We start from the raw sequence: 12922 nt of genomic DNA, 5'->3' as shown, positions 1-12922 counted from the left end.
AATAGTGGGAGGGCAGAGGATTGGGAAATGTTTAGAAACCAGCAAAGGGAGACTAAAAAAAATGAGAAAATAGTGAGAGAGAGTAAACTAGCAAGAAATATAAAGACAGCAAGAGCTTTTACAGGTATATAAAAAGGAAGAGAGTAGCTAAAGTAAACTTTGGTCTTTAGAGGATGACTGGGGAATTAATAATGGGAAACAGGGAAATGGTAGCGACTTTGAACAAGTATTTTGTATCGGTCTTCACGGTAGAAGACACTAAAAGCATCCCAATAATTGATAATCAAGGGACTATTGTGGGGAGGGGGGGACTTAAAACAAACAATTATCACTAGAGAAAAAGTACTAGGCAAACTAATGGGACTAAAAGGTGGACAAATCCTCTGGACCTGATGGCTTACATCCTAGGGTCTTAAAAGAAATGGTTGCAGAGATAGTGGATGCATTGGTTGTAATCTACCAAAATTCCCTGGATTCTGCAGAGGTCCCAGCAGATTGGAAAACCGCAAATGTAACACACCTATTTAAGAAAGGAGGGAGACAGAAAGCAGGAAACTATAGATCAGTTAGCATATCATCTGTCATTGGGAAAACGCTGGAGTCCATTATTAAGGAAGGAGTAGCAGGACATTTAGAAAATCATAATACAATCATCGTTATAGGATGTAATGAGCAGGGTGGATAAGGGGGAACCAGTGGATGTGATGTATTTGAATTTTGCCACATAAAAGGTTACTGCACAAGGTGAGAGCTCACTGGGTTGAGGGTAATATATTAACATGGATAGAGGATTGGCTAACTAAAAGAAAAGAGGGACTGGATAAATGGGTCATTTGCAGGTTGGAAAACTGTAACTAGTAGGGTGCCACAGGGATCAGTGTTGGGGCGTCAACTATTTACAATCTATATTAATGACTTGGATGAAGGGACAGAGTGTAATGTAGCCAAATTTGCTGATGATACAAAGCTAGGTGGGAAAGCAAGTTGTGAGGAGGACGCAAAGAATCTGCAAAGGGATATAGACAAGGCTAAGTGAGTGGGCAAAAATTTGGCAGATGGAATATAATGAGAAAATGTGAGGTTATCCACTTTGGTAGGAAAAATAAAAAGGCTAATTATTATTTAAATGGGGCGAGATTAAAAAATGCTCCCATACAGAGGGATCTGGGAGTCCTTGTACATGAAAGTCAAAAAGTTAGCATGCATGTACAGCAAGTAATTAGGAAAGCAAATGGAATGTTAGCCTCTAGTGCAAAGGGGATGGAGTTTAAAAGTGATGAAGTTCGGCTACAACTGTACAGGGCATTGGTGAGACCACACCTGGATTACTGCGTACAGTATTAGTCTCCTTATTTAAGAAGGGATATACTTGCATTGGAGGCAGTTCAGAGAAGGTTCACGGGATTGATTCCTGAGATGAAGGGGTTGTCATATGAAGAAAGGTTGAGCAGGTTTGGTCTATATTCATTGGAGTTTAGAAGATGGAGACGTGATCTTATTGAAGCGTATAAGATTCTGAGGGGGCTAGACAGGGTAGATGCAGAGAGGATGTTTCCTCTCGTGGGGGAATCTAGAACTAAGGGAGCATAGTCTCAGAATAAGGGGTCGCCCATTTACAACAGAAATGAGGAGAAATTTCTTCCCTCTCAGGGTTGTGAATCTTTGGAATTCTCTACCCCAGAGAGCTGTAGAGGCTGGGTTATTGAATATATTTAAGGTGGAGATAGACGAATTTTTGAGATATAAGGGAGTCAAAGGTTATGGGACGGGGCGGGGAAGTGGAGTTGAGGCCAAGATCAGATCAGCCATGATCTTATTGAATGGCAGAACAGGCTTGAGGAGCCAGATGGCCTTCTTCTGCTCCAATTTCTTATGTTCTTATGAATGGGCCACGCATCCCCCAAAAGATTAGAGGGAACATTGGTATCTCTTTCTCACAAGTTGCTGACCAATTTACACATTAATGACAGCTTGCGTCGTTCACATGTCTATTTTTGGTTGCTAAAAAGTCAATGATCAAGTTGTTGTGTGTGGGCTGGACTAGCAGCTCTCGTGTCAAGACATACTTTGAAACATCTTACAGGAACCGATACTTTTAAACATCATATTCTGGCACCTTTCATTTCCCCCAAGTATGGAATTTGTGATTTCTCCCCACCCCCTCTTCATTATTATTTTATTTTACACTTCCCTAAAAAAAAGCCTTAGGATGACAATCTAGATTGCACGCTCAAGAAACTTATTTAGAAATGCATGCAGGGAAATCCTTTTAAACACTCATGGATAGCCATAATTCAAGTTGTATAAAGTAATAAGCCAGTATATAACTGCAGAGAAATTGCACTAAATATTTTAAAGGAATAAAAATGATAGCTGCGAGCCAACCGAAACTCCATTCCACGGTCTGGATGTAATGAGAGGGAGATTCCAGTAAGCAATTCTGATTCTGCACAAGTTATCCAATGCATATATCAGATTACAGCACTGTAGTAAATTCAAATTAGACTTTGCAAAATGTATTCGACATCTAGCTGCATTTCCAATGTATAAATGCACACAATGAATTGCAAAAGAACAGGTTTATAGATAAAGGAATACTTGCCATGTGAATTTTGTTGTAGACATCCGTTAACCCATCCTTTACAATCAGATCCTCCAATTTTACACCTCCATAAGTTGGTGCTTCTCTGCTCATTACATATGGTACATTAGACATGCTCTCCATTCCACCAGCAACCATTACCTCCTGAGGTATAAGGAAAAAATACTGCCTTCAACAACTTTTATTTACATAGCGCCTTGAACGTAGTAAAACATCCCAAGGCGCTTAATAGCAGTGTTATAAGACAAAACAGATAAATTTAACACCGAGCCACATAAGATCACCAAAAGCTTGGTTAAAGAAGTAGGTTTTAAGGAGCATCTTAAAGGAGGAAAGAGAGGTAGACGGGTGGAGAGGTTTAGTGAGGGGGTTCCAGAGCTTAGGGCCCAAGTAACTGAAGGCATGGTCACCGATGGGTGAGCAGTTATAATCAAGGATGCTCAAGAGGGCAGAATTTGAGGAGCGCAGACATTTTGTGGGGTTGTGAGGCTTAAAGAGATTACAGAGAAAAGGTGGAGCAAGGCCATGGAAGGATGAGAATTTTGAAATTGAGGCATTGCATAACCGGGAGCCATTGTAGGTCTGCGAGCACAGGGGTGATGGGACTTGGTGTGAGTCAGGACACGGGCTGCTGAGTTTTGGATGACCTCAAGTTTACGTTGTGTAGAATGTGGAAGGCCAGCTAGGAGTGTATTGGAGTAGTCAAGTCTAGAGGTAACAAAGGCATGGATGAGGGTTTCAGCAGCAGAAGAGCTGAGGAAGGGGGGGGGAAAGGCGGGTGTTATGTAAGTAAACTTTACTAGTGTGCAAGACTTGCCACCAGGGGGCGCACCTGTGGGAGACCCATGGGTCACCTGCACACCCTGGGCAAGCAGGTATAAAAGGCAGTCCACCATGCTGCTTCCTCATTCTGGAGTGACATTAAACAGACCAAGGTCACAACAGTTTGAGCTTGCAGTATACAGTCTTGTGGAGTTATTCTGAACATAACAATTGGCGACAAGTAACAGATCACAAACTTTCAGACAGTTATGGCTGCCGTTGGTATTCTTGAGATTTGTTGAGGGTGATGATTGGGAAGCCTTTGTTGAGCGTCTTGACCAGTACTTCGTGGCCAACGAGCTGGATACGAAGAGACCGCAGTCAAGCGCAGGGTGATTCGCCTCACTGTTTGTGGGTCCACGATATATGGCCTCATCAAAAATCTGCTAGCACCGACAAAACCAACGGAGAAGACATATGCAGAATTGTGCACACTGGTTCAGGGACACCTCAAGCCGAAGGAGAGCATCTTAATGGCCAGGTATCGCTTTTACATGCACCATCGCTCCGAGGGCCAGAACATGGCGAGCTATGTCGCCGACCTAAGACGCCGTGTGGGACCGTGCGCATTTGTTGGATTTTGGGGGGAAATGTTGCGGGACTTTTTCGTGCCACGAGGTCATTCTTCGCAAACTGTTGTCTGCCGAATCCCTAGATCTGAGCAAGGCCATCACGATAGCCCAGGCTTTCATGTCCACGAACGGTAACACTAAACAGATATCTTTGCACCATCGAAGCTCACCGGCAAATACTGTGCATAAAATAACGCCTTCAGCAGGCAGAATGGTACATGGCAGGACCTACTCGCCTGCAGAGGCCAGACTAGGGTGACTCAGAGTCCGCTGTGGGGCATGAATGCGAATCCATTAATACCAGGTTGGCGCTGTGAGGGTAATCATTGGGCCCATCAATGTCGATTCAAGCATTACGTGTGCAAAGGCTGCGGAACAAAGGGGCACCTCCAGCAAATGTGCAAACGTGCTGCGACTCACCACGTGGCAGAGTCGGCAGAAGATGACGAAGGAAGACACAAATAACCTTCCGGAAATACTAGGGGACCGAGGGTCTAGTGAGAAGGAGGAACTGAAGGAAATCATTATTAGATGGGAAATTGTGTTAGGGAAATTGATGGGATTGAAGGCCGATAAATCCCCGGGGCCTGATAGTCAGCATCCCAGGGTACTTAAGGAAGTAGCCCTAGAAATAGAGGATGTATTGGTGATCATTTTCCAACAGTCTATCGACTCTGGATCAGTTCCTATGGACTGGAGGGTAGCTAATGTAACAGCACTTTTTAAGAAAGGAGGAAGAGAGAAAATGGGTAATTATAGACCAGTTAGCCTGACATCAGTACTGGGGAAAATGTTGGAATCAATTATTAAGATGAATTAGCAGCACATTTGGAAAGCAGTGACATGATCGGTCCAAGTCAGCATGGGTTTATGAAAGAGAAATCCTGCTTGACAAATCTTCTAGAATTTTTTGAGGATGTAACTGGTAGAGTGGACAAGGGAGAACCAGTGGATGTGGTGTATTTGGACTTTCAAAAGGCTTTTGACAAGGTCCCACACAAGAGATTGGTGTGCAAAATTAAAGCACATGGTATTGGGGGTAATGTACTGACATGGATAGAGAACTGGTTGGCAGACAGGAAGCAGAGAGTCGGGATAAATGGGTCCTTTTCAGAATGGCAGGCAGTGATAGTGGGGTGCCGCAGGGCTCAGTGCTGGGACCCCAGCTATTTACAATATACATTAATGATTTGGATGAGGGAATTGAGTGTAATATCTCCAAGTTTGCAGATGACACTAAGCTGGGTGACGGTATGAGCTGTGAGGAGGACGCTAAAAGGCTGCAGGGTGACATGGACAGGTTAGGTGAGTGGGCAAACGCGTGGCAGATGCAGTATAATGTGGATAAATGTGAGGTTATCCACTTGGTGGAAAAAACGCGAAGGCCGAATATCTGAATGGCGGCAGATTAGGAAAAGGGGAGATGCAACGAGACCTGGATGTCATGGTACATCAGTCATTGAAAGTTGGCATGCAGGTACAGCAGGCGGTGAAGAAGGCAAATGGTATGTTGGCCTTCATAGCTAGGGGATTCGAGTATAGGAGCAGGGAGGTCTTACTGCAGTTGTACAGGGCCTTGGTGAGGCCTCACCTGGAATAGTGTGTTCAGTTTTGGTCTCCTAATCTGAGGAAGGATGTTCTTGCTATTGAGGGAGTGCAGCGAAGGTTCACCAGACTGATTCCCGGGATGGCAGGACTGACATATGAGGAGAGACTGGATCGACTGGGCCTGTATTCACTGGAGTTTAGAAGGATGAGAGGGGATCCCATAGAAACATATAAAATTATGATGGGACTAGACAGGTTAAATGCAGGAAGAATGTTCCCGATGTTGGGGAAGTCCAGAACCAGGGGACGTAGTCTAAGGATAAGGGGTAAGCCATTTAGGACTGAGATGAGGAGAAACTTTTTCACTCAGAGAGTTGTTAACCTGTGGAATTCCCTACCGCAGGGAGTTGTTGATGCCAGTTCATTGGATATATCAAGAGGGAGTTAGATATGGCCCTTACGGCTAAACGGTTCAAGGGGTATGGAGAGAAAGCAGGAAAGGGGTACTGAGGTGAACGATCAGCCATGATCTTACTGAATGGTGGTGTAGACTCAAAGGGCCGAATGGCCTACTCCTGCACCTATTTTCTATGTTTCTATGATCCGGCGCGGATCACACTGAACGAGTAAGAGAGGCAACTCAACCCGAGGCTGAGGAGGAAGTGTATGGGGTACACACCTTCACCACCAAAAGCCCTCCGATAACCTTAAAAAGTCAAATTAAACGGCATTCCAGTTTCCATGGAATTGGACACGGGGGCGAGTCAGTCAATTATGAGCCAGAAGGCTTTTGAGAAACTGCGGGGGAACAAGGCACAAAGGCCAAAACTGAGCCCGATTCACACCAAGCTGCGCACTTACACCAAAGAGCTCATACCAGTCATTGGCAGTGCGGCAGTGAAGGTATCGTACGATGGAACTGTGCATGATTTATCACTATGGATTGTACCAGGCGATGGCCCAATGCTGTTCAGCAGAAGCTGGCTTGGAAAGATCCGATGGAACTGGGACAATATCAAAGCACGGCCTTCGGTGGATGACATCTCATGCGCCCAAATGCTAAACAAATTCCCGTCGTTATTCGAGCCAGGCACCGGCAACTTCACAGGCGCAAAATGCAGATCCATCTGGTCCCTGATGCACGGCCCGTTCATCACAAGGCCCGAGCGGTTCCATATATGATGCGAGAGAAGGTCAAGATCGAGCTGGACAGACTTCAACGAGAGGGGATCATATCGCCAGTCGAGTTCAATGAGTGGGCCAGTCCAATTGTTCCAGTGTTGAAAAGCGATGGGACAGTCAGAATCTGCGGGGACTACAAGGCAACGATAAACCGAGTTTCGTTACAGGACCAGTACCCACTACCCAAAGTGGATGACCTGTTCGCAATGCTAGCAGGGGGGGAAAGTCGTTCACCAAGCTGGATCTAACCTCTGCTTACATGACACAGGAGCTGGCTGAACCTTCGAAAAAATTGACGTGCATCAACACGTACAAAGGACTGTTCATATACCACAGATGCCCTTTTGGGATTCGGTTGGCTGCGGCCATTTTCCAGTGGAACATGGAGAGTCTGCTGAAATCGGTTCCGCGCACCGTGGTGTTTCAAGACGACATCCTGATCACTGGTCGCAACACCACCGAACGCTTGCACATGCTGGAAGAGGTTCTAAAGCAACTGGACAGTGGGATTCAGGCTGAAACGTTCCAAGTGTGTTTTCCTAGCGCCAGAGGTCAAATGTCTGGGGAGAAAGATTGCGGCACACAGCATCAGATCCACGGACTCCAAGACGGAAGCCATCAAGAACGCATCCAGACCACAGAATGTGACGGAGCTGCGTTCGTTCCCGGGACTCAACTATTTTGGTAACTTTCTACCGGGGTTGAGCACTTTACTGGAACCCTTGCATTTATTGCTACGCAAGGATGACGACTGGGTTTGGGGTAAATCTCAAGAGACAGCCTTTAATAAGGCTATGTTCTAACAAGTTACTTATATTGTATGACCCGTGCAAATGTTTAGTACTAGCTTGTGATGCATCTTCGTACGGGGTTGTGTATTACAGCAAGCCAATGCGTCAGGCAAACTACAACCTGTTGCCTATGTGTCCAGAAGTTTATCTAAGGCTGAAAGAGCCTACGGTTGAGAAAGAAGCATTAGTATGCGTATACAGGGTTAAGAAAATACACCAATACCTATTTGGACTCCGGTTCGAGCTCGAAACCGACCACAAACCGCTCATTTTGCTGTTCTCGGAAAGCAAAGGTATTAATACCAATGCTTCGTCCCGCATCCAAAGATGGCACTAACATTATCTGTGCATGACTATGTAATCCGCCACAGACTAGGCACTGAGAACTGTGCTGATGCCCTCAGTCGGCTACCATTACCCACCACCGGGGTGGAAATGGCGCAACCCGCAGACTTGCTTCTTGTAATGGATGCTTTTGAGAGCGAGGGGTCATCTGTCACGGCTAGCCAGATCAGGACCTGGACTAGCCAGGACCCCGAGCTATCACTAGTAAAAAGCTGCATCCTTAATGGGAGCTGGTCGGCAGTTCCCGGAGAAATGCAAGATGAAATTAAACTGTTTTACCGACGCAAGGATGAATTGTCCATTCATTCGGATTGTCTCCTGTGGGGGAATCGCGTAGTTTTGCCAAAAAAGGGCAGGGAAACATTTATACGCAACCTACACAGTACCCATCCAGGCATAGTCATGATGAAGGCCATCGCCAGGCCACACGTTGGGTGGCCCGGCATTGACTCGGAATTGGAGTCATGCATACACCAATGTAACACTTGCGCACAGTTGAGCAATGCACCAAGAGAGGTCCCACTGAGTCTGTGGTCATGGCCCTCCAAACTGTGGTCCAGGGTCCACATAAATTTTGCTAGCCCCTTTCTAGGAAAGATGTTCCTAGTAGCAGTGGACATTTACTCTAAATGGATTGAATGTATAATAATATCATGTATGTCCACTGCCACCATTGAAAGCCTCCGGGCCATGTTCGCCACCCATGGTTTGCCCGACGTCCTTGTCAGTGACAATGGACCATGGTCAACAAGTTCATGACCCGCAATGGCATCAAGCATGTCAGGTCTGCCCCGTTTAAGCCCGCATCCAATGGTCAAGCGGAACAGGCAGTCCAAACTATCAAGCAGAACTTGAAATGCGTGACAGACAGTTCCCTACAGACCCAGTTTTCTCGGGTTCTGCCTAGCTACCGGACACGACCCCACTCGCTTACCGGGGTTCCCCCTGGCAGAATTGTTAATGAAGAGAGCACTCAAAATCAGGCTGTCCTTCGTCCACCCGGATCTCAATAATCATGTAGAAACCCAGCGTCACCGGCATAACGTGTACCATGATCGTGCGGCTGTATCATGTGACATTGAGGTTAATAACCCTGTGTTTGTTCTTAATTACGGTCATGGTCCGAAATGTTTTAGCCAAGCAGGGGAATAGAGTGTTGTTTGTCAAACTTTTGAATGGACAAACGTGCAGAAATCACATTCATCAGACCAAACTGCGATTCACTGACAACCAAGAACAGTTTGAAGAGGACATTACCATTATTGATCCACCAACACACACCCAACCAGCAATCGACCTCGTGGTCAACCACGAGGATGAACCCACCATGCCCAACAGTCCAACCAGACCAGCCACACTGCAGTGCAGCAATGATCCGACCAACTCACCCCTGCCAGGACTTCAACTCAGGCGATCAACCCGGGAACGCAGAGCCCCGGATCGCCTCAACTTGTATCTAAGACTTGGGGGGGGGGGGGGAGGAGGAGAGAGGGAGTGATGTTATGTATATAAACTTTACTAGTGTGCAAGATTTGCCACCAGGGGGTGCACCTGTGGGAGACCCAAGTGTCACCTGCACACCCCGGGCAAGCAGGTATAAAAGGCAGTCCAACATGCTGCTTCCTCCCTCTGGAGTTACATTAAAGAGACCAAGGTCACAACAGTTTGAGCTTACAGTATACAGTCTTGTGAAGTTATTCTGAACATAACAGCAGGCAATGTCATGGAGGAGGAAATAGGCAGTTTTAGTTATGCCGCGAATATATGGCCGGAAGCTCATTTCAGTATCAAATATGACACCTAAGTTGCGAACAGTCTGGTTTAGCCTCAGATAGATGCTAGGGAGAGGGATGGACTCAGTGACTAGGGAACGCAGTTCGTGGCGGGGACCAAAGACAGTGGCTTTGGTCTCCCCAATATTTAATTGGAGAAAATTTCTGCTCATCCAGTACTGGATTTTGGACAAGTAGTCTAACAATTTAGAGACCATAGAGGGATCGAGAGAAGTGGTGGAGTGGTAGAGCTGGGTGTCGTCAAGCGTACATGTATCATTGATATTTACATTCAAAAAAGTACAAAACATGAACAGTGGATTCTTAAAATGGAAAGGATTACTTTACCTTACTTTATATATACTCGATTTTCGGAATTTTCCCCCATTGAGTTTCAGCTATAATATTGCTTTTACATACCGTTAGATTTTATAAGCAACCCTACTTGGAAAATAAGTAGATTAACATTTCACTACTATAGAAACCAAATTTTAGATCAGTTAGCAACCAGAACATCCAATAAATTTGTGCAACTTCACCATTGCATTAAACAAAAGTACCTGATGTCCACACATAAGACTTTGTGCTGCCAGCATGATTGATTTCATTCCAGAGGCACAGACTTTGTTGACTGTTGTTGCAGGTGTGGAGACTGGCATGCCTAAATTAAGAGAAATATGTTTTTCAACTATCAAAAAACATCATCCAGAACTTCTAGTCATCTAGAACATTTAGAGTAACTGGTTTCTCTGACATTTGACTAACACAACTATGGTCAGAGTTTTATTTATGACCCAGCCCAAAAGCCTGCTCCCTATTGTTCTTCCGCTAGTAATATGAACTGCAGTACATTACCTGCACCAAGGGCAGATTGTCTAGCCGGAGCTTGCCCTTCCCCAGCCTGTAGAACATTGCCCATGTACACTTCCTTCACTTCTTCTGGAGGAATCCCTGTCAATTAAACCAATTTATTACTATTATTCACTAAATTCTACTGCATAGAAATATTTAAATAACTTACACACTTGTAGAAAATAAACATTGTACTGTGTAAGATTTCAACAGAAAAATTCCTCATTTCTTTAAGTCTACAGAAATACGGATTAATCATCAGTGCAATAATGCAGTAGATGGATAGTTCGATGTGCGCTGCTACAGCAGTAGGATACAGATTCATCCCTTTTTGCTCTCAGCTACGCCAATGGGGAAAGGTGGAAGCAAGGCACTTCACCATAGAGGGAAGGAAATATTAGAGGAATCATTTCAAACTGCTCTCAAGTACCTCCTATCTTACAAACCAGTACAGGTTGAACCTCACAAATCCAGCACCCTCAGGACTTGGCCTGTGCCGGACAAGAGAATTTGCTGGACGACAGGAGGTCACACCAACCTTGGACTTACCCGGTCCTGATGACAGTGCTAGTGCTCGTGCCCCTCGTCTCGCTCTGGCTCCAAAACTCCCGCCACACTCCATCTCCGCATTGCTTTATTGAACATTGCCTCACAAGATGGCGTCCCGACCCCGAAGCTGGAATTGCACATGCGCTGCACAGAAGGCTACTGCATAGCATTTCAGGCCCAGTGACCGTTGGGGAGGAGGGGGAGCGCCAGAGAGAGGAGGAAAGATTTAAAGAACAGAAAGCGGCTGCTGTATTAAATGTCAACGAATTAGAAGGTAATTCTGAACGGGTAATGCTGACAATGCTGTTGTCAATGACCCGGCCACCTTCTGCGCATGCACTCCCCCCCCCCCCCCCCCCCCCCCCCATAGGACCGGGAATGATGCTGGACAAGGGAGGTTGCCAGATAAAAGTGCCGGTTTTAAGAGGTTCAACCTGTACTGAGGTACTGGAAAAGTGCATTGCTTTATGCACCACCACTTTTTAAAAAAAGGTAATAAACTTAGCAAATTAAAACCAAAGAATCTATAAACAAGAGTCGCGCTATACCAACATTTGAAAAACCACATGGTTACTGAAATGGTATCCCAATGTAAGCTTGATGCTGGTTTTGCCCAGAGATCATTGATGGTTTGATGTGAATTTCTAGATCACATTTTTCTTGTTAAGCTTCCTAGCATCAAATGTCATTTATGAAAGCCTCTTGCTCGAGTCTTACTATGGATATTCAAACCAAACAGATAAGGACGTTTGTGAACTCTATTTGCACAGTGAAACACATGCAAGTCAATACTCTAATTTTTTGTTATTTGTTCGTTAAATTGTGTAAATTACTTAGCGTGTATTGGGGTTCTGTTACAATTTGTAGTATAATCAGGGCCACCACCAGACATCATGAACACATGTTGGTAACTACAAGGTATCATGTTGGCACAGGTAGAGAACTTCAGTAACTGGAATGGGAACAAAATGCTATTCAGCTCACAAACAACTTCCATCTTCCTCATATCATGCACCATGCCTATATCTGTCTACTTTTTTGCTTGAACAAAAAAGGTGATATATTTTGAAAAATGCTTCAGCGGAGTCTAGTCACTGCACTATATGGTGGTCTATTTTATTAATGAATCTGAAGTAGTTACTTCTCAAATTACATTTAACGGTTACTTTCCTTACATTGCATCTCAATTATTTTCTGCCAGTCCAACATTATAAAGTTCTCCAATTTATCTTACCAATTTCCTTCTATAAATGCATTTTCATTTTTAACTTGTAGCTCTATTCTGCAAAAAAAAGGGCAACTAAAGCTGAAGGTTTTTAATTCAATGAAGAACAGGAGATACACTCATACCTGCTCTTTCAATGGCAGCTCTTATCGAAATTGAACCAAGCTGAGTGGCTGTTAATGAAGAAAGACATCCTTTAAATGATCCAATGGGGGTTCTGGCTGCACTTGCAATGACCACCTCCTATAGTTTAAAATATTGAGGTTTGGTATTAATATAGATGTTCAATTGCAACTGACATTTTAAATGAAGTGGACTTAATATGTATTCTGTACCTTAAAGTAATTTTATATGATTATGTACCGATATGTCAGCTATTTATGGCAGTGAGTAATGGAGCCAGAAAGACGTGATAATAGGTTTGATTTCCTGTCCGAATTGTTAGTTATTTCAGCTGAGCAGCGGTAGGAGGTGTAATTGGGTTCAGTGTCCCTTGGTTACAAGGGACAAAATCAGCCAGAGTTCTCACTTCTGATCACTGTCCAGTAATCCCTACTGGAGCACATGAATGCATATCAGGTGTGGGCAAGATCTATTTCAGCAAAATTGATCTCGCGCAGTCAAATAGACTGTTGACACTCCGTCACACATGAAAATTAGCC

General features: G+C 44.7%; 1 protein-coding gene across 1 annotated transcript in view; it reads right to left on the bottom strand.

The window, feature by feature from the left end:
• acat1 (acetyl-CoA acetyltransferase 1) overlaps positions 1 to 12506 on the bottom strand; it is a 49375-nt gene extending 36869 nt beyond the window's left edge. Inside the window, exons 1-4 of the mRNA XM_070874603.1 lie at positions 12386 to 12506; positions 10490 to 10585; positions 10195 to 10295; positions 2603 to 2746 (exon numbers count right to left, since the gene is read on the bottom strand). Of these exons, the coding sequence (XP_070730704.1) occupies positions 2603 to 2746; positions 10195 to 10295; positions 10490 to 10553 (309 nt within the window). The 5' untranslated portion in view covers positions 10554 to 10585; positions 12386 to 12506. The remainder of the gene's footprint in view (positions 1 to 2602; positions 2747 to 10194; positions 10296 to 10489; positions 10586 to 12385) is intronic.
• Between the last annotated feature and the right edge of the window lie 416 nt (positions 12507 to 12922).

Source organism: Pristiophorus japonicus, unplaced genomic scaffold, assembly GCF_044704955.1.
Source record: "Pristiophorus japonicus isolate sPriJap1 unplaced genomic scaffold, sPriJap1.hap1 HAP1_SCAFFOLD_904, whole genome shotgun sequence".
Lineage (NCBI taxonomy): Eukaryota > Metazoa > Chordata > Chondrichthyes > Pristiophoridae > Pristiophorus > Pristiophorus japonicus.
The sequence above is the reverse complement of the archived record's forward strand: the minus strand, read 5'-3'. Positions and strand labels throughout refer to the sequence as shown.